At 56.5% G+C, this 24408-nt stretch overlaps 1 protein-coding gene across 1 annotated transcript in view; it reads left to right on the forward strand.

The window, feature by feature from the left end:
* LOC146062437 (uncharacterized) overlaps nucleotides 1-22847 on the forward strand; it is a 103087-nt gene extending 80240 nt beyond the window's left edge. The window contains exons 4-7 of the mRNA XM_083174581.1: nucleotides 9643-10260; nucleotides 13954-14547; nucleotides 15463-16728; nucleotides 22840-22847. Coding sequence (XP_083030707.1) covers nucleotides 9643-10260; nucleotides 13954-14547; nucleotides 15463-16728; nucleotides 22840-22847 — 2486 coding nt within the window. The remainder of the gene's footprint in view (nucleotides 1-9642; nucleotides 10261-13953; nucleotides 14548-15462; nucleotides 16729-22839) is intronic.
* Nucleotides 22848-24408: the final 1561 nt, after the last annotated feature.

The following is a 24408-nucleotide window of genomic DNA, read 5'->3' on the forward strand; positions in this document are numbered from 1 at the left end:
CACACACCTGCCCCCATTAGTAATGCCACACACCAGCCCCCCATTAGTAATGCCGCACACCTGCCCCCATTAGTAATGCCGCACACCTGCCCCCATTAGTAATGCCACACACCTGCCCCCATTAGTAATGCCACACACATGCCCCCATTAGTAATACCACACACCTGCCCCCATTAGTAATGCCACACACCAGCCCCCATTAGTAATGCCACACACCTGCCCCCATTAGTAATGCCACACACCTGCCCCCATTAGTAATGCCACACACCTGCCCCCATTAGTAATACCACACACCTGCCCCCATTAGTAATGCCACACACCAGCCCCCCATTAGTAATGCCGCACACCTGCCCCCATTAGTAATGCCACACACCAGCCCCCCATTAGTAATGCCACACACCTGCCCCCATTAGTAATGCCACACACCTGCCCCCATTAGTAATACCACACACCTGCCCCCATTAGTAATGCCACACACCAGCCCCCCATTAGTAATGCCGCACACCTGCCCCCATTAGTAATGCCACACACCTGCCCCCATTAGTAATGCCACACACATGCCCCCATTAGTAATACCACACACCTGCCCCCATTAGTAATGCCACACACCAGCTCCCCCTTAGTAATGCCACACATCAGCCCCCCATTAGTAATGCCGTACACCTGCCCCCATTAGTAATGCCACACACCTGCCCCCATTAGTAATGCCGTACACCTGCCCCCATTAGTAATGCCACACACATGCCCCCATTAGTAATGCCACACACATGCCCCCATTAGTAATACCTCACACCTGCCCCCATTAGTAATGCCACACACCAGCTCCCCCTTAGTAATGCCGTACACCTGCCCCCATTAGTAATGCCGTACACCTGCCCCCATTAGTAATGCCACACACCTGCCCCCATTAGTAATGCCACACACCTGCCCACATTAGTAATGCCGTACACCTGCCCCCATTAGTAACGTCACACACCTGCCCCCATTAGTAATGCCACACACCTGCCCCCATTAGTAATTCCACACACCTGCCCCCATTAGTAATGCCACACACCTGCCCACATTAGTAATGCCACACACCTGCCCCCATTAGTAATTCCACACACCTGCCCCCATTAGTAACGTCACACACCTGCCCCCATTAGTAATGCCACACACCTGCCCCCATTAGTAATTCCACACACCTGCCCCCATTAGTAACGTCACACACCTGCCCCCATTAGTAATGCCACACACCTGCCCCCATTAGTAATGCCACACACCAGCTCCCCCTTAGTAATGCCACACACCTGCCCCCATTAGTAATGCCACACACCAGCTCCCCCTTAGTAATGCCACACACCTGCCCTCATTAGTAATGTCACACACCTGCCCCCATTAGTAATGCCACACACCTGCCCCCATTAGTAATGCCACACACCTGCCCCCATTAGTAATGCCACACACCAGCTCCCCATTAGTAATGCCACACACCAGCTCCCCCTTAGTAATGCCACACACCAGCTCCCCATTAGTAATACCACACATCTGCCCCATTAGTAACATCACACACCTGCCCCATTAGTAATACCACACATCTGCCCCATTAGTAACGTCACACACCTGCCCCCATTTTTAATACCACACGTCTGCCCCATTAGTAATACCACACAACTGCCCCATTAGTAACGTCATACACCAGCTTCCCCATTAGTAATACCACACATCTGCCCCATTAGTAACGTCACACACCTGCCCACATTAGTAATGCCACACACCTGCCCCCATTAGTAATACCGCACACCTGCCCCCATTAGTAATGCCACACATCTGCCTCATTAGTAATGTCACACACCTGCCCCCATTAGTAATGCCGCACACCTGCCCCCATTAGTAATACCGCACACCTGTCCCCATTAGTAATGCCACACACCAGCTCCCCATTAGTAATGCCACACACCTGCCCCCATTAGTAATGCCACACATCTGCCTCATTAGTAATGTCACACACCTGCCCCCATTAGTAACGTCACACACCTGTTCCCCATTAGTAATGCCACACACCTGCCCCTATTAGTAATGTCACACACCTGCCCCCATTAGTAACGTCACACACCTGCCCCCATTATTAATGCCACACACCAGCTCCCATTAGTAATGCCAGGAATTGTGGGAGGGGGGTTGTGGGGGTCAGTGAATTGCGGGAGGGGGGGTTGCAGGGCGTCCGTGAATCGCGGGAGGGGGCGCGAGGGTGCCGTGAATCGCGGGAGGAGGGCGGGGGTGCCGTGAATCGCGGGAGGGGTGCGGGGGGTGCAGGGGGGGGGGGGGCTAGAATCGCGGGAGGTGGGACACAGGGGTCCGCGAACTGCGGGAGGGGGCGGGAGTCCGCAAATCGCGGGAGGGGGGCTCAGGGGGCGGGGTGGCGTGAATTGCAGGAGGGGGGTCACGAATCGCGGGAGGGGGGCATGGGGGGTGCCGTGAATCGTGGGAGGGAGCGCGGGGGGTCCGCAAATCGCGGGAGGGGCGCAGGGGTGCCGTGAATCGCGGGAGGGGGGCCCGTGAATCGCGGGAGGGGCGGTCCATGAATAGCGGGTGTGGGCGGGGGTCTGCAAATCGCGGGAGGGGGTGCGGGTGGGGGGTCAAGGGGGTCGGGGTGTGCTGGTGCAGAGGACCGTGGGGACACTTCTGGCAGTGGGGAACGTGCAGCGCAGCAGCCAGGGCCGGATATCCCACCTAGGGGCGGCACCTGCTTGTGGCGGTACAGGATCCCCCATTGTCACGGGGGTACGTGATATGCGGGAGCGGGGTCGAGGGGGTCCGCTGGGGGGTTGAATTGCCAGAAGGGGGTCAGGGGGGTCTGCAAATTGCGGGAGGGGGGGTGTGCGGGGATCCGCGATTAGCGGGAGGGGGTCCGCAAATCATGGGGGGGGGGGGCGCAGGGGGGGCTTGAATCGCGGGAAGGGGGGTCTGCAAATTGTGGGAGGGGGGTTGTCGGGGTCAGTGAATTGCGGGAGGGGGGTTGTGGAGGCTGGTGAATCGCGGGAGGGGCTCGGGGGGTGCTGTGAATCAAGGGAGGGGGGGCGCATGGGGGGTCGCGTGAATCTCGGGAGGGGGGGGTGTCGCAGGGGTCCCGCGAATCGTGGGAGGGGGGGGTCGTGGGGGTCCCGCGAATCGCGGGTGGGGGGCAACGCGGGGGGCACGCGAATCGTGGGAGGGGGTCGCGGGGGTCTGGGGGGAGGGGTGCTGGCAGAGGGGGGGTGCTGGAGTAATGGTGTATGGTGGCTTTCGAGTAATGGTGGATGGTGGGCGTGTACTGTAGCCCTGGCTGGGCGGAGGGAGGTGATGTCAAGGGGGTGGGGTGTGTAGAACGTTATACACATAGAACACTTTTCCCTGGGGGGGCGGGTTTGTGTATCCTGCTGGGCGAGAACATTAGATACACAGGGGATGAGTGACAGATCTGGCTAAATATATAAGAGATAGACACACTGACTGACACAGCCTGCCTGTACACTACACTACACTGACTGACACAGCCTGCCTGTACACTACACTACACTGACTGACACAGCCTCTGCCCTCTGCACACTATATATTATAGACACACTGACTGACACAGCCTCTGCCCACTATAGGCTACAGCTACAACCCACAGCACAGCTACACCCCACACCACAGCCAGTGACGGATTTTAGTGCCAGGCCGCCCCTAGGCAACACATTTTTTGCCGCCCCCACCCCCCACCATCTATTAGGGGCTGTAAGGGGGTGAGGTGATGGGGGGGCAAGCTGACAGGGAGGTGCACTGAGCAATGCTAGTAACCAATCTAGAACACTACATGATAATATAATTCAGAGATATTGGTTACATATACCTGCGCAGGTGTATGCTATGCCCCCAAGTCGCGTCAAAGCTTCTCTGTATATTGGGGGTCCCTAGCGCTATATCTAGGTGTAGGGTGCGGCACCCCAAAAAACCATCATAAGCTGGGAAGCCCAGCGCGGCATGCCAGTGATATACTAAGTGTTAATAATTAGTGATAGGAAGCCGAAGCTATATAAAAAGAGAGAGATAAATTAATGTAATTAAAATAGGATAGAGATAGTGTTAGTGAGGGAAAAGTGTTAATAGAATGTAAGGGCATGCCGCACTAAAGCCACCCAGCCCATCCAGTCCAGGAGCACCGCACCCCACATCACCGTTACCCTAAATTGGGTCTATTTTTGATTGAAAAAGCAGGTCTTTATTGTACATAAAGAATGCAAAAAACAGACGATAACAAATATCACACATATACCGTGTCGCAGCACAGCCAAAACACAGTACACATGCAGACAGTATAGTACATATTATAAAATACAGTACAAGATAAACTCACACTATAGACTATACTATGCACTATGCATTCTAACGGTAACATTTACACAACAGTATACAAGACTATGGGTGTGGAGGGTAGGGGGTGGGGGAGGAGGAATCACATGCCCGAAGCTTTATTGACCAGACAGACATATATAAGGGGAGGGCAATAAATAGAAATACATCAACAAAACAACTGACATTGTGAAGTGAGGGGGAAGGGGCCACGGTCCCAAAGTCTTATAAAACAGTCCAAACAAGGGGAAAGGACCAGAAGAAAAGGGGTTTAGTCCTCTTATTCCTCAGGGCTATCCCGAATGGAATAGTCTCTGAGCAGGCTGTGAACCAGCCTGCGGCAGTCCTGAACGGACATTCTCTCCCTCCGCAGTATGAGACGATTTCTGGCAAACCACCTAAATTGGGTCTATGATTAACCAGCAAGGAGCCACATGATAATGGCTCCTTACTTGATATATCCAAACTAAGAGCTACCTACCTTGGAGCAACCCCAGACTACTCCATGTGGCATATCAGGACCCACATCTCCTCCTAATATGGGCTCCCTTCTGCCTCTAACAACATACATACAGATAGTGGTAGATGCTCAATTAGTTCAGCTGAGGGAAAAAATGTCTTGTTTTACTTACCCAGTATTTAACCCGTCCCTCATGCACCTGGGAAATGCTACTGAACTAATTGAGCATCTACCACTATCTGTATGTCTGACAGGGAGGTGACTGGGTGAGCTGACAGGAGGTAAATGGGATGATCAGACTGGAGTGAGAGGGGGAGAGGTGACAAGTGGAAGCGGAGAGGGTGGGGAGAGGACGGGGTCTCATTCTTACCATCGGCGGGTATCCCCTTCAATGGCGCCGGCCTCCCGACTCAGTAGCTCCCCAGCCACCACTGGATCTGCTTTCCTGCTCCGGTTCCGCTGCTGCTGCCTGGTTGCCGCTGATCTGCTCCACGGCCGACTCTCTCCTGTGCCCCAGGTGTTGATCACCTCTGCGGCTGCTGCTCTATTCTCCGGCGCTGTCACTGCTGTGACGTGGTTACTTGCACCGCTCCTCTCTGCCGTTCCACTGCTGCTCGCCTCGGTTCTCAGCTGCCGCGTAATGGAAGGCCGCCCCAGTAATCTCCACTACCCACCGTGCAACCTCCCCTTCAGGTAAATCACTAACCCTGCTCCACGCAAGGAGGAGGAGATGCCTTGCCGCCCCCAGCAGGTGCCCCCCATAGGCCCGTGCCTCACGGGCCTAATGGGAAATCCGGCCCTGACCACAGCTACATCCCACACCACAGGCACAGCTACATCTCACACCACAGGCACAGCTACACCCCACACCACAGGCACAGCTACACCCCACACCACAGGCACAGCTACACCCCACACCACAGGCACAGCTACATCCCACACCACAGGCACAGCTACATCCCACACCACAGGCACAGCTACATCCCACACCACAGGCACAGCTACATCCCACAGCACAGGCACAGCTACACCCCACACCACAGGCACAGCTACACCCCACACCACAGGCACAGCTACACCCCACACCACAGGCACAGCTACATCCCACACCACAGGCACAGCTACATCCCACACCACAGGCACAGCTACATCCCACACCACAGGCACAGCTACACCCCACACCACAGGCACAGCTACATCCCACACCACAGGCACAGCTACATCCCACACCACAGGCACAGCTACACCCCACACCACAGGCACAGCTACATCTCACACCACAGGCACAGCTACACCCCACACCACAGGCACAGCTACATCCCACACCACAGGCACAGCTACATCCCACACCACAGGCACAGCTACATCTCACACCACAGGCACAGCTACATCCCACACCACAGGCACAGCTACATCTCACACCACAGGCACAGCTACATCCCACACCACAGGCACAGCTACATCTCACACCACAGGCACAGCTACATCCCACACCACAGGCACAGCTACACCCCACACCACAGGCACAGCTACATCCCACACCACAGGCACAGCTACATCTCACACCACAGGCACAGCTACATCCCACACCACAGGCACAGCTACACCCCACACCACAGGTACAGCTACATCCCACACCACAGGCACATCTACATCCCACACCACAGGCACAGCTACATCCCACACCACAGGCACAGCTACACCTCACACCACAGGCACAGCTACACCCCACACCACAGGCACAGCTACACCCCACACCACAGGCACAGCTACATCTCACACCACAGGCACAGCTACATCCCACACCACAGGCACAGCTACACCCCACACCACAGGCACAGCTACACCCCACACCACAGGCACAGCTACATCCCACACCACAGGCACAGCTACACCCCACACCACAGGCACAGCTACATCCCACACCACAGGCACAGCTACATCCCACCCCACAGGCACAGCTACACCCCACACCACAGGCACAGCTACATCCCACACCACAGGCACAGCTACACCCCACACCACAGGCACAGCTACACCCCACACCACAGGCACAGCTACATCCCACACCACAGGCACAGCTACATCTCACACCACAGGCACAGCTACATCCCACACCACAGGCACAGCTACATCCCACACCACAGGCACAGCTACACCCCACACCACAGGCACAGCTACATCCCACACCACAGGCACAGCTACACCCCACACCACACCACAGCTACATCCCACACCACAGGCACAGCTACATCCCACACCACAGGCACAGCTACATCCCAGGCACAGCTACATCCCACACCACAGCTACATCCCACACCACAGGCACAGCTACATCCCACACCACAGCTACATCCCACACCACAGGCACAGCTACATCCCACACCACAGGCACAGCTACACCCCACACCACACCACAGCTACATCCCACACCACAGGCACAGCTACATCCCACACCACAGGCACAGCTACACCCCACACCACAGGCACAGCTACACCCCACACCACAGGCACAGCTACACCCCACACCACAGGCACAGCTACACCCCACACCACAGGCACAGCTACACCCCACACCACAGGCACAGCTACATCCCACACCACAGGCACAGCTACATCTCACACCACAGGCACAGCTACATCCCACACCACAGGCACAGCTACATCCCACACCACAGGCACAGCTACACCCCACACCACAGGCACAGCTACATCCCACACCACAGGCACAGCTACACCCCACACCACAGGCACAGCTACATCCCACACCACAGGCACAGCTACACCCCACACCACAGGCACAGCTACATCCCACACCACAGGCACAGCTACACCCCACACCACAGGCACAGCTACATCCCACACCACAGGCACAGCTACATCCCACACCACAGGCACAGCTACACCCCACACCACAGGCACAGCTACATCCCACACCACAGGCACAGCTACATCTCACACCACAGGCACAGCTACACCCCACACCACAGGCACAGCTACATCCCACACCACAGGCACAGCTACATCCCACACCACAGGCACAGCTACATCTCACACCACAGGCACAGCTACATCCCACACCACAGGCACAGCTACATCTCACACCACAGGCACAGCTACATCCCACACCACAGCTACACCCCACACCACAGGCACAGCTACATCTCACACCACAGGCACAGCTACATCCCACACCACAGGCACAGCTACATCCCACACCACAGGCACAGCTACACCCCACACCACAGGCACAGCTACATCCCACACCACAGGCACAGCTACATCTCACACCACAGGCACAGCTACATCCCACACCACAGGCACAGCTACATCCCACACCACAGGCACAGCTACACCCCACACCACAGGCACAGCTACATCCCACACCACAGGCACAGCTACACCCCACACCACAGGCACAGCTACATCCCACACCACAGGCACAGCTACACCCCACACCACAGGCACAGCTACATCCCACACCACAGGCACAGCTACACCCCACACCACAGGCACAGCTACATCTCACACCACAGGCACAGCTACATCTCACACCACAGGCACAGCTACATCTCACACCACAGGCACAGCTACATCCCACACCACAGGCACAGCTACATCCCACACCACAGGCACAGCTACATCTCACACCACAGGCACAGCTACATCTCACACCACAGGCACAGCTACATCCCACACCACAGGCACAGCTACATCCCACACCACAGGCACAGCTACACCCAACACCACAGGCACAGCTACACCCCACACCACAGGCACAGCTACATCCCACACCACAGGCACAGCTACATCCCACACCACAGGCACAGCTACATCTCACACCACAGGCACAGCTACATCCCACACCACAGGCACAGCTACATCCCACACCACAGGCACAGCTACATCCCACACCACAGGCACAGCTACATCCCACCCCACAGGCACAGCTACACCCCACACCACAGGCACAGCTACATCCCACACCACAGGCACAGCTACATCCCACACCACAGGCACAGCTACACCCCACACCACAGGCACAGCTACACCCCACACCACAGGCACAGCTACATCCCACACCACAGGCACAGCTACATCCCACACCACAGGCACAGCTACATCCCACACCACAGGCACAGCTACATCCCACACCACAGGCACAGCTACACCCCACACCACAGGCACAGCTACATCCCACACCACAGGCACAGCTACACCCCACACCACACCACAGCTACATCCCACACCACAGGCACAGCTACATCCCACACCACAGGCACAGCTACATCCCAGGCACAGCTACATCCCACACCACAGCTACATCCCACACCACAGGCACAGCTACATCCCACACCACAGCTACATCCCACACCACAGGCACAGCTACATCCCACACCACAGGCACAGCTACACCCCACACCACACCACAGCTACATCCCACACCACAGGCACAGCTACATCCCACACCACAGGCACAGCTACACCCCACACCACAGGCACAGCTACACCCCACACCACAGGCACAGCTACACCCCACACCACAGGCACAGCTACACCCCACACCACAGGCACAGCTACATCCCACACCACAGGCACAGCTACACCCCACACCACAGGCACAGCTACATCTCACACCACAGGCACAGCTACACCCCACACCACAGGCACAGCTACACCCCACACCACAGGCACAGCTACACCCCACACCACAGGCACAGCTACACCCCACACCACAGGCACAGCTACACCCCACACCACAGGCACAGCTACATCCCACACCACAGGCACAGCTACATCCCACACCACAGCTACACCCCACACCACAGGCACAGCTACACCCCACACCACAGGCACAGCTACATCCCACACCACAGGCACAGCTACATCCCACACCACAGGCACAGCTACATCCCACACCACAGGCACAGCTACACCCCACACCACAGGTACAGCTACATCCCACACCACAGGCACAGCTACATCCCACACCACAGGCACAGCTACATCCCACACCACAGGCACAGCTACATCCCACACCACAGGCACAGCTACATCCCACACCACAGGCACAGCTACATCCCACACCACAGCTACATCCCACACCACAGGCACAGCTACATCCCATACCACAGGCACAGCTACATCCCACACCACAGGCACAGCTACACCCCACACCACAGGCACAGCTACACCCCACACCACAGGCACAGCTACATCCCACACCACAGGCACAGCTACATCCCACACCACAGGCACAGATACATCCCACACCACAGGCACAGCTACATCCCACACCACAGGCACAGCTACACCCCACACCACAGGCACAGCTACACCCCACACCACAGGCACAGCTACACCCCACACCACAGGCACAGCTACATCCCACACCACAGGCACAGCTACACCCCACACCACAGGCACAGCTACATCTCACACCACAGGCACAGCTACATCTCACACCACAGGCACAGCTACATCTCACACCACAGGCACAGCTACATCCCACACCACAGGCACAGCTACATCTCACACCACAGGCACAGCTACATCTCACACCACAGGCACAGCTACATCCCACACCACAGGCACAGCTACATCCCACACCACAGGCACAGCTACACCCAACACCACAGGCACAGCTACACCCCACACCACAGGCACAGCTACATCCCACACCACAGGCACAGCTACATCCCACACCACAGGCACAGCTACATCTCACACCACAGGCACAGCTACATCCCACACCACAGGCACAGCTACACCCCACACCACAGGCACAGCTACATCCCACACCACAGGCACAGCTACATCCCACCCCACAGGCACAGCTACACCCCACACCACAGGCACAGCTACATCCCACACCACAGGCACAGCTACATCCCACACCACAGGCACAGCTACATCCCACACCACAGGCACAGCTACACCCCACACCACAGGCACAGCTACACCCCACACCACAGGCACAGCTACATCCCACACCACAGGCACAGCTACATCTCACACCACAGGCACAGCTACATCCCACACCACAGGCACAGCTACATCCCACACCACAGGCACAGCTACACCCCACACCACAGGCACAGCTACATCCCACACCACAGGCACAGCTACACCCCACACCACACCACAGCTACATCCCACACCACAGGCACAGCTACATCCCACACCACAGGCACAGCTACATCCCAGGCACAGCTACATCCCACACCACAGCTACATCCCACACCACAGGCACAGCTACATCCCACACCACAGCTACATCCCACACCACAGGCACAGCTACATCCCACACCACAGGCACAGCTACACCCCACACCACACCACAGCTACATCCCACACCACAGGCACAGCTACATCCCACACCACAGGCACAGCTACACCCCACACCACAGGCACAGCTACACCCCACACCACAGGCACAGCTACACCCCACACCACAGGCACAGCTACACCCCACACCACAGGCACAGCTACATCCCACACCACAGGCACAGCTACACCCCACACCACAGGCACAGCTACATCTCACACCACAGGCACAGCTACACCCCACACCACAGGCACAGCTACACCCCACACCACAGGCACAGCTACACCCCACACCACAGGCACAGCTACACCCCACACCACAGGCACAGCTACACCCCACACCACAGGCACAGCTACATCCCACACCACAGGCACAGCTACATCCCACACCACAGCTACACCCCACACCACAGGCACAGCTACACCCCACACCACAGGCACAGCTACATCCCACACCACAGGCACAGCTACATCCCACACCACAGGCACAGCTACATCCCACACCACAGGCACAGCTACACCCCACACCACAGGTACAGCTACATCCCACACCACAGGCACAGCTACATCCCACACCACAGGCACAGCTACATCCCACACCACAGGCACAGCTACATCCCACACCACAGGCACAGCTACATCCCACACCACAGGCACAGCTACATCCCACACCACAGCTACATCCCACACCACAGGCACAGCTACATCCCATACCACAGGCACAGCTACATCCCACACCACAGGCACAGCTACACCCCACACCACAGGCACAGCTACATCCCACACCACAGGCACAGCTACATCCCACACCACAGGCACAGCTACATCCCACACCACAGGCACAGATACATCCCACACCACAGGCACAGCTACATCCCACACCACAGGCACAGCTACATCCCACACCACAGCTACATCCCACACCACAGGCACAGCTACATCCCACACCACAGGCACAGCTACATCCCACACCACAGGCACAGCTACATCCCATACCACAGCTACATCTCACACCACAGGCACAGCTACAGATAGCGCAGGGCTTGTCTTTGCTGGGGATGGCGGAGGACTCGCCACCCGCCATCCCCCGCCCCGCGCCATCTGTATGTCGGAAGGGGACGCGCGTGCACGAGGTGCACGCGCGTCCCGTTCCGACGGAGCTTTTGCCCGGGTCCCCGCCGGCTTCCCCGGGTCCCCGCCGGTCCACACCGCCCCCCCGCAGCCCCCCGCAGCCCTGCCCGTCTCCCTGAAGCTGGAGACGGGCAGGACTGCACCCGCCGCGCCGCCTCGCCGCCCGGCTATTGAGACGCTCGTGCGTGGGAGACGCACGAGCGTCTCATTCAGCCAGAGCGCCAGATTGCTGGCGGATCGCCAGGGACACGGTCCTGGCGCTCCGCCAGCAATAATAAGCCCTGCTCCATCTGTACATCCCACACCACAGGCACAGCTACATCCCACACCACAGGCACAGCTACATCCCACACCACAGGCACAGCTACATCCCACACCACAGGCACAGCTACACCCACACCACAGGCACAGCTACATCCCACACCACAGGCACAGCTACATCCCACACCACAGGCACAGCTACATCCCACACCACAGGCACAGCTACATCCCACACCACAGGCACAGCTACACCCACACCACAGGCACAGCTACATCCCACACCACAGGCACAGCTACATCCCACACCACAGGCACAGCTACATCCCACACCACAGGCACAGCTACACCCCACACCACAGCTACATCTCACACCACAGGCACAGCTACATCCCACACCACAGGCACAGCTACATCCCACACCACAGGCACAGCTACATCCCACACCACAGGCACAGCTACATCCCACACCACAGGCACAGCTACATCCCACACCACAGGCACAGCTACACCCCACACCACAGGCACAGCTACATCCCACACCACAGGCACAGCTACATCCCACACCACAGGCACAGCTACATCCCACACCACAGGCACAGCTACACCCCACACCACAGGCACAGCTACATCCCACACCACAGGCACAGCTACATCCCACACCACAGGCACAGCTACATCCCACACCACAGGCACAGCTACATCCCACACCACAGGCACAGCTACATCCCACACCACAGGCACAGCTACACCCCACACCACAGGCACAGCTACATCCCACACCACAGGCACAGCTACATCCCACACCACAGGCACAGCTACACCCCACACCACAGGCACAGCTACATCCCACACCACAGGCACAGCTACATCCCACACCACAGGCACAGCTACATCCCAAACCACAGGCACAGCTACATCCCACACCACAGGCACAGCTACATCCCACACCACAGGCACAGCTACATCCCACACCACAGGCACAGCTACATCCCACACCACAGGCACAGCTACATCCCACACCACAGGCACAGCTACATCCCACACCACAGGCACAGCTACATCCCACACCACAGGCACAGCTACATCCCACACCACAGGCACAGCTACATCCCACACCACAGGCACAGCTACATCCCACACCACAGGCACAGCTACATCCCACACCACAGGCACAGCTACATCTCACACCACAGGCACAGCTATATCCCACACCACAGGCACAGCTACATCCCACAGCACAGCTGCATCTCACACCACAGGCACAGCTACATCTCACACCACAGGCACAGCTACATCCCACACCACAGGCACAGCTACATCCCACACCACAGGCACAGCTACATCCCACACCACAGCTACATCCCACACCACAGGCACAGCTACATCCCACACCACAGGCACAGCTACATCTCACACCACAGGCACAGCTACACCCCACACGACAGGCACAGCTACATCCCACACCACAGGCACAGCTACATCCCACCCCACAGGCACAGCTACACCCCACACCACAGGCACAGCTACATCCCACACCACAGGCACAGCTACATCCCACACCACAGGCACAGCTACATCTCACACCACAGGCACAGCTACATCCCACACCACAGGCACAGCTACATCCCACACCACAGGCACAGCTACACCCCACACCACAGGCACAGCTACATCCCACACCACAGGCACAGCTACACCCCACACCACAGGCACAGCTACATCCCACACCACAGGCACAGCTACATCCCACACCACAGGCACAGCTACACCCCACACCACAGGCACAGCTACACCTCACACCACAGGCACAGCTACACCCCACACCACAGGCACAGCTACATCCCACACCACAGGCACAGCTACATCCCACACCACAGGCACAGCTACATCTCACACCACAGGCACAGCTACATCCCACACCACAGGCACAGCTACATCTCACACCACAGGCACAGCTACATCCCACACCACAGCTACACCCCACACCACAGGCACAGCTACATCTCACACCACAGGCACAGCTACATCCCACACCACAGGCACAGCTACATCCCACACCACAGGCACAGCTACACCCCACACCACAGGCACAGCTACATCCCACACCACAGGCACAGCTACATCTCACACCACAGGCACAGCTACATCCCACACCACAGGCACAGCTACATCCCACACCACAGGCACAGCTACACCCCACACCACAGGCACAGCTACATCCCACACCACAGGCACAGCTACACCCCACACCACAGGCACAGCTACATCCCACACCACAGGCACAGCTACACCCCACACCACAGGCACAGCTACATCCCACACCACAGGCACAGCTACACCCCACACCACAGGCACAGCTACATCTCACACCACAGGCACAGCTACATCTCACACCACAGGCACAGCTACACCCCACACCACAGGCACAGCTACATCCCACACCACAGGCACAGCTACATCCCACACCACAGGCACAGCTACACCCCACACCACAGGCACAGCTACATCCCACACCACAGGCACAGCTACACCCCACACCACAGGCACAGCTACATCCCACACCACAGGCACAGCTACACCCCACACCACACCACAGCTACATCCCACACCACAGGCACAGCTACATCCCACACCACAGGCACAGCTACATCCCAGGCACAGCTACATCCCACACCACAGCTACATCCCACACCACAGGCACAGCTACATCCCACACCACAGCTACATCCCACACCACAGGCACAGCTACATCCCACACCACAGGCACAGCTACACCCCACACCACACCACAGCTACATCCCACACCACAGGCACAGCTACATCCCACACCACAGGCACAGCTACACCCCACACCACAGGCACAGCTACACCCCACACCACAGGCACAGCTACACCCCACACCACAGGCACAGCTACACCCCACACCACAGGCACAGCTACACCCCACACCACAGGCACAGCTACATCCCACACCACAGGCACAGCTACATCTCACACCACAGGCACAGCTACATCCCACACCACAGGCACAGCTACATCCCACACCACAGGCACAGCTACACCCCACACCACAGGCACAGCTACATCCCACACCACAGGCACAGCTACACCCCACACCACAGGCACAGCTACATCCCACACCACAGGCACAGCTACACCCCACACCACAGGCACAGCTACATCCCACACCACAGGCACAGCTACACCCCACACCACAGGCACAGCTACATCCCACACCACAGGCACAGCTACATCCCACACCACAGGCACAGCTACACCCCACACCACAGGCACAGCTACATCCCACACCACAGGCACAGCTACATCTCACACCACAGGCACAGCTACACCCCACACCACAGGCACAGCTACATCCCACACCACAGGCACAGCTACATCCCACACCACAGGCACAGCTACATCTCACACCACAGGCACAGCTACATCCCACACCACAGGCACAGCTACATCTCACACCACAGGCACAGCTACATCCCACACCACAGCTACACCCCACACCACAGGCACAGCTACATCTCACACCACAGGCACAGCTACATCCCACACCACAGGCACAGCTACATCCCACACCACAGGCACAGCTACACCCCACACCACAGGCACAGCTACATCCCACACCACAGGCACAGCTACATCTCACACCACAGGCACAGCTACATCCCACACCACAGGCACAGCTACATCTCACACCACAGGCACAGCTACATCTCACACCACAGGCACAGCTACATCCCACACCACAGGCACAGCTACATCCCACACCACAGGCACAGCTACACCCAACACCACAGGCACAGCTACACCCCACACCACAGGCACAGCTACATCCCACACCACAGGCACAGCTACATCCCACACCACAGGCACAGCTACATCTCACACCACAGGCACAGCTACATCCCACACCACAGGCACAGCTACACCCCACACCACAGGCACAGCTACATCCCACACCACAGGCACAGCTACATCCCACCCCACAGGCACAGCTACACCCCACACCACAGGCACAGCTACATCCCACACCACAGGCACAGCTACATCCCACACCACAGGCACAGCTACATCCCACACCACAGGCACAGCTACACCCCACACCACAGGCACAGCTACACCCCACACCACAGGCACAGCTACATCCCACACCACAGGCACAGCTACATCTCACACCACAGGCACAGCTACATCCCACACCACAGGCACAGCTACATCCCACACCACAGGCACAGCTACACCCCACACCACAGGCACAGCTACATCCCACACCACAGGCACAGCTACACCCCACACCACACCACAGCTACATCCCACACCACAGGCACAGCTACATCCCACACCACAGGCACAGCTACATCCCAGGCACAGCTACATCCCACACCACAGCTACATCCCACACCACAGGCACAGCTACATCCCACACCACAGCTACATCCCACACCACAGGCACAGCTACATCCCACACCACAGGCACAGCTACACCCCACACCACACCACAGCTACATCCCACACCACAGGCACAGCTACATCCCACACCACAGGCACAGCTACACCCCACACCACAGGCACAGCTACACCCCACACCACAGGCACAGCTACACCCCACACCACAGGCACAGCTACACCCCACACCACAGGCACAGCTACATCCCACACCACAGCTACACCCCACACCACAGGCACAGCTACACCCCACACCACAGGCACAGCTACATCCCACACCACAGGCACAGCTACATCCCACACCACAGGCACAGCTACATCCCACACCACAGGCACAGCTACACCCCACACCACAGGTACAGCTACATCCCACACCACAGGCACAGCTACATCCCACACCACAGGCACAGCTACATCCCACACCACAGGCACAGCTACATCCCACACCACAGGCACAGCTACATCCCACACCACAGGCACAGCTACATCCCACACCACAGCTACATCCCACACCACAGGCACAGCTACATCCCATACCACAGGCACAGCTACATCCCACACCACAGGCACAGCTACACCCCACACCACAGGCACAGCTACATCCCACACCACAGGCACAGCTACATCCCACACCACAGGCACAGCTACATCCCACACCACAGGCACAGATACATCCCACACCACAGGCACAGCTACATCCCACACCACAGGCACAGCTACATCCCACACCACAGCTACATCCCACACCACAGGCACAGCTACATCCCACACCACAGGCACAGCTACATCCCACACCACAGGCACAGCTACATCCCATACCACAGCTACATCTCACACCACAGGCACAGCTACAGATAGCGCAGGGCTTGTCTTTGCTGGGGATGGCGGAGGACTCGCCACCCGCCATCCCCCGCCCCGCGCCATCTGTATGTCGGAAGGGGACGCGCGTGCACGAGGTGCACGCGCGTCCCGTTCCGACGGAGCTTTTGCCCGGGTCCCCGCCGGCTTCCCCGGGTCCCCGCCGGTCCACACCGCCCCCCCGCAGCCCCCCGCAGCCCTGCCCGTCTCCCTGAAGCTGGAGACGGGCAGGACTGCACCCGCCGCGCCGCCTCGCCGCCCGGCTATTGAGACGCTCGTGCGTGGGAGACGCACGAGCGTCTCATTCAGCCAGAGCGCCAGATTGCTGGCGGATCGCCAGGGACACGGTCCTGGCGCTCCGCCAGCAATAATAAGCCCTGCTCCATCTGTACATCCCACACCACAGGCACAGCTACATCCCACACCACAGGCACAGCTACATCCCACACCACAGGCACAGCTACATCCCACACCACAGGCACAGCTACACCCACACCACAGGCACAGCTACATCCCACACCACAGGCACAGCTACATCCCACACCACAGGCACAGCTACATCCCACACCACAGGCACAGCTACATCCCACACCACAGGCACAGCTACACCCACACCACAGGCACAGCTACATCCCACACCACAGGCACAGCTACATCCCACACCACAGGCACAGCTACATCCCACACCACAGGCACAGCTACACCCCACACCACAGCTACATCTCACACCACAGGCACAGCTACATCCCACACCACAGGCACAGCTACATCCCACACCACAGGCACAGCTACATCCCACACCACAGGCACAGCTACATCCCACACCACAGGCACAGCTACATCCCACACCACAGGCACAGCTACACCCCACACCACAGGCACAGCTACATCCCACACCACAGGCACAGCTACATCCCACACCACAGGCACAGCTACATCCCACACCACAGGCACAGCTACACCCCACACCACAGGCACAGCTACATCCCACACCACAGGCACAGCTACATCCCACACCACAGGCACAGCTACATCCCACACCACAGGCACAGCTACATCCCACACCACAGGCACAGCTACATCCCACACCACAGGCACAGCTACATCCCACACCACAGGCACAGCTACATCCCACACCACAGGCACAGCTACACCCCACACCACAGGCACAGCTACACCCCACACCACAGGCACAGCTACATCCCACACCACAGGCACAGCTACATCCCACACCACAGGCACAGCTACATCCCAAACCACAGGCACAGCTACATCCCACACCACAGGCACAGCTACATCCCACACCACAGGCACAGCTACATCCCACACCACAGGCACAGCTACATCCCACACCACAGGCACAGCTACATCCCACACCACAGGCACAGCTACATCCCACACCACAGGCACAGCTACATCCCACACCACAGGCACAGCTACATCCCACACCACAGGCACAGCTACATCCCACACCACAGGCACAGCTACATCCCACACCACAGGCACAGCTACATCTCACACCACAGGCACAGCTATATCCCACACCACAGGCACAGCTACATCCCACAGCACAGCTGCATCTCACACCACAGGCACAGCTACATCTCACACCACAGGCACAGCTACATCCCACACCACAGGCACAGCTACATCCCACACCACAGGCACAGCTACATCCCACACCACAGCTACATCCCACACCACAGGCACAGCTACATCCCACACCACAGGCACAGCTACATCTCACACCACAGGCACAGCTACACCCCACACGACAGGCACAGCTACATCCCACACCACAGGCACAGCTACATCCCACCCCACAGGCACAGCTACACCCCACACCACAGGCACAGCTACATCCCACACCACAGGCACAGCTACATCCCACACCACAGGCACAGCTACATCTCACACCACAGGCACAGCTACATCCCACACCACAGGCACAGCTACATCCCACACCACAGGCACAGCTACACCCCACACCACAGGCACAGCTACATCCCACACCACAGGCACAGCTACACCCCACACCACAGGCACAGCTACATCCCACACCACAGGCACAGCTACATCCCACACCACAGGCACAGCTACACCCCACACCACAGGCACAGCTACATCTCACACCACAGGCACAGCTACACCCCACACCACAGGCACAGCTACATCCCACACCACAGGCACAGCTACATCCCACACCACAGGCACAGCTACATCTCACACCACAGGCACAGCTACATCCCACACCACAGGCACAGCTACATCTCACACCACAGGCACAGCTACATCCCACACCACAGCTACACCCCACACCACAGGCACAGCTACATCTCACACCACAGGCACAGCTACATCCCACACCACAGGCACAGCTACATCCCACACCACAGGCACAGCTACACCCCACACCACAGGCACAGCTACATCCCACACCACAGGCACAGCTACATCTCACACCACAGGCACAGCTACATCCCACACCACAGGCACAGCTACATCCCACACCACAGGCACAGCTACACCCCACACCACAGGCACAGCTACATCCCACACCACAGGCACAGCTACACCCCACACCACAGGCACAGCTACATCCCACACCACAGGCACAGCTACACCCCACACCACAGGCACAGCTACATCCCACACCACAGGCACAGCTACACCCCACACCACAGGCACAGCTACATCTCACACCACAGGCACAGCTACATCTCACACCACAGGCACAGCTACACCCCACACCACAGGCACAGCTACATCCCACACCACAGGCACAGCTACATCCCACACCACAGGCACAGCTACACCCCACACCACAGGCACAGCTACATCCCACACCACAGGCACAGCTACACCCCACACCACAGGCACAGCTACATCCCACACCACAGGCACAGCTACACCCCACACCACACCACAGCTACATCCCACACCACAGGCACAGCTACATCCCACACCACAGGCACAGCTACATCCCAGGCACAGCTACATCCCACACCACAGCTACATCCCACACCACAGGCACAGCTACATCCCACACCACAGCTACATCCCACACCACAGGCACAGCTACATCCCACACCACAGGCACAGCTACACCCCACACCACACCACAGCTACATCCCACACCACAGGCACAGCTACATCCCACACCACAGGCACAGCTACACCCCACACCACAGGCACAGCTACACCCCACACCACAGGCACAGCTACACCCCACACCACAGGCACAGCTACACCCCACACCACAGGCACAGCTACACCCCACACCACAGGCACAGCTACATCCCACACCACAGGCACAGCTACATCTCACACCACAGGCACAGCTACATCCCACACCACAGGCACAGCTACATCCCACACCACAGGCACAGCTACACCCCACACCACAGGCACAGCTACATCCCACACCACAGGCACAGCTACACCCCACACCACAGGCACAGCTACATCCCACACCACAGGCACAGCTACACCCCACACCACAGGCACAGCTACATCCCACACCACAGGCACAGCTACACCCCACACCACAGGCACAGCTACATCCCACACCACAGGCACAGCTACATCCCACACCACAGGCACAGCTACACCCCACACCACAGGCACAGCTACATCCCACACCACAGGCACAGCTACATCTCACACCACAGGCACAGCTACACCCCACACCACAGGCACAGCTACATCCCACACCACAGGCACAGCTACATCCCACACCACAGGCACAGCTACATCTCACACCACAGGCACAGCTACATCCCACACCACAGGCACAGCTACATCTCACACCACAGGCACAGCTACATCCCACACCACAGCTACACCCCACACCACAGGCACAGCTACATCTCACACCACAGGCACAGCTACATCCCACACCACAGGCACAGCTACATCCCACACCACAGGCACAGCTACACCCCACACCACAGGCACAGCTACATCCCACACCACAGGCACAGCTACATCTCACACCACAGGCACAGCTACATCCCACACCACAGGCACAGCCAGGGGCGGATTGGGGATAAAAAGTGGCCCTGGAATTTTTCTGGAAGTGGCCTCATGTGGGCGGCAACAAATCAATAATGGGCGGAGCCAATATAACAGTAGGCTGGATTACCACATCACAAAACTAAAGCATCAATAGTGTCTGAATATTAGATTGATTAATATTAACTTGTGTTTGTTGGTGAGACTGTAAAATGTCACTCACATTTATATATTACTCCATCTTCATATATAGGCACTAGGTCACAATTAAATTTAAGCAATATTCCTGGTTTCAGTTAGGAGTTAGTGGAGATCTACAAAGTGGAGCAGAAGGAAGCGCTTCATAGTGCGATACAGTTCTTATTCAAAATATATGTCATTTAATATGAACCTCTAAAAGATAAATTGGTCTCGTACCCCACTATTTATCAATCTGAGCTCAAATACCACATTATATACCGGGATATCAAATGCGTCTGATAGGTCAAGTCCAGACACGTTTCATAATAAACGAACGCTGCAGACCTCACGGACCAAGGAGAATCTAGATGCAAGTGACCGGGTGACTTGCGTTTTATATCATGTTGTATTTGAGCCCACACTGATGAATAGTGGGGTACGAGACCAATCTATTTTTAGAGTTTCATATTAAATTACATTCATTTTAAATAAAAACAACATTGCACTATGAAGCACTTCAGCTCCACATTGTAGATACTGTAATATATATATATATATATATATATATATATATATATTATATATATATATGTCTAGTGTCCGTGAGTCTCCAAAATACTGCCATCTGCAGGCAGTGAAAATACATCTATTTGGCAAAGCCAATCTGACATACCTAGCAGCTTATAACCTGTTGCTATGGGAAAAGTGAAACCTAAATAATGTACTGCAGTCAGTACTATGTCGCACCCTGTCCTGTCTCATCTGTGACAGCCGCCCTGATCTTGTATTTCTAGCTCAATAAAGTTTCAATAAAAAAAAAAAAAAACAGGGGCTTACATCACTAGTAAAGGCTTTACATTTATGTATACATGATGAGAAGTGCAAGCCTTCTACCCCTCCACCCACACGGGATACAGTCATTAGGTCTACAACAAATAGATTGACAAGCATTGGTTCGACACCACTAGGTCGACAGGTAACACGGTCGACATGGGTTCAGGTCGACAGGTCATTAGGTTGACGCAAGCATTAGGTCGACATGGCCAAGGTCAACATAGGGTTTTTCACTGTTTTTTGAGCCAACATGAGCTGACAGGCGGTATTTAATGCCCTACCATCCACTAGGGCGTGGTAGGAGAATAAAATAGTGTGCCCGATGCATCGTGAGTGAATTGGTGCAGTTCAAACTGTGTCCATGTCGACTGTGTCGACATTCGGGTAAAAAAAACAGTGAAAACCCCATGTCGACCTTATGCTTGTGTCAACCTAATGTCCTGTAGACCTAGACCCATGTTGACCTAGTGGTGTCGACCCAATGCTTGTCGACCTAGTTGTTGTAGACCTAACAACCCACACTGCTGTGAATCACACAAGGAGCAAGCAACCTGGCCTGCAAGGAATACACACATGATTTAAATACAAGTCAAATAAATCGGATTGGACAATGTATCACGTCGTATGCAGGTCATTTAGCGTAAGGCCAGTTTTACACTATAACAGACATTAAGGGGGACATTTACTAAGATGTGTATTCTACTTTACATGTGATGTTGCTATGGGCAACCAATCAGAATCTACTTTTTTTTTAGCACCCTCTAGATTACAGTGGTAGCCAACCCTAGCCCTCGAGAGCTACCAACAGTGCACATTTTCCAGACAACCTAGCTGCTGCACAGCTGCACTCATTAATCACTGACACATTTTAAAAGATCCACAGATGAAGCTAATTAGCTCACTAGTGATTCTGTGAGGAGACCTGGAAAACATGCACTGTTGGTAGCTCTCGAGGACTAGGGTTGGCTACCCCAGCTCTAGAAGATAGTAGACAGGATCAGATTGGTTGCCCATAGCAACATCACATGTGAAGTAGAATACATATCTTACATAATTTCCCCCTAAATATCAAAAGCTCACTATATTGGGAATAATTAAATAATTTTTTGTTTGTTTTTTTAAGATCTCACAAACAATTCTACCCGAACAGTGTGGAAGTGTATGATGACATGGCCACACTTTGGGCCTGATTCAGTTTAATTTGCTATGGCCAAGAATGGGGTGGGCGCTGACGTCTTTCAACGCCAGCTGCCCACTCAGTGCAGGCTTTGCTACACCTGCGTTCGCATGTGGATGCCCAGAAAACTTTTTCTGGACGCACCCACCATTTTTGTGGGCAGGCCCAGGAAAGCTGGGCATCCCCATGCGCTAGCCCATGTCCCCCCAATGTCTGGGATTGGGAATCGGATTCATCACTTAATATCTTTAGAAGCTGCAGTACTTCATTAGCTCTCCCATTTAAAGTGCCACAGTCCATTTTGAAACTTATCCTTTATTAAAACTGTGTGTCCCGGGTGCTGGCTGGCGGG

Source organism: Crinia signifera, chromosome 3 (assembly GCF_055691185.1).
Source record: "Crinia signifera chromosome 3, ASM5569118v1, whole genome shotgun sequence".
Taxonomy (NCBI): domain Eukaryota; kingdom Metazoa; phylum Chordata; class Amphibia; order Anura; family Myobatrachidae; genus Crinia; species Crinia signifera.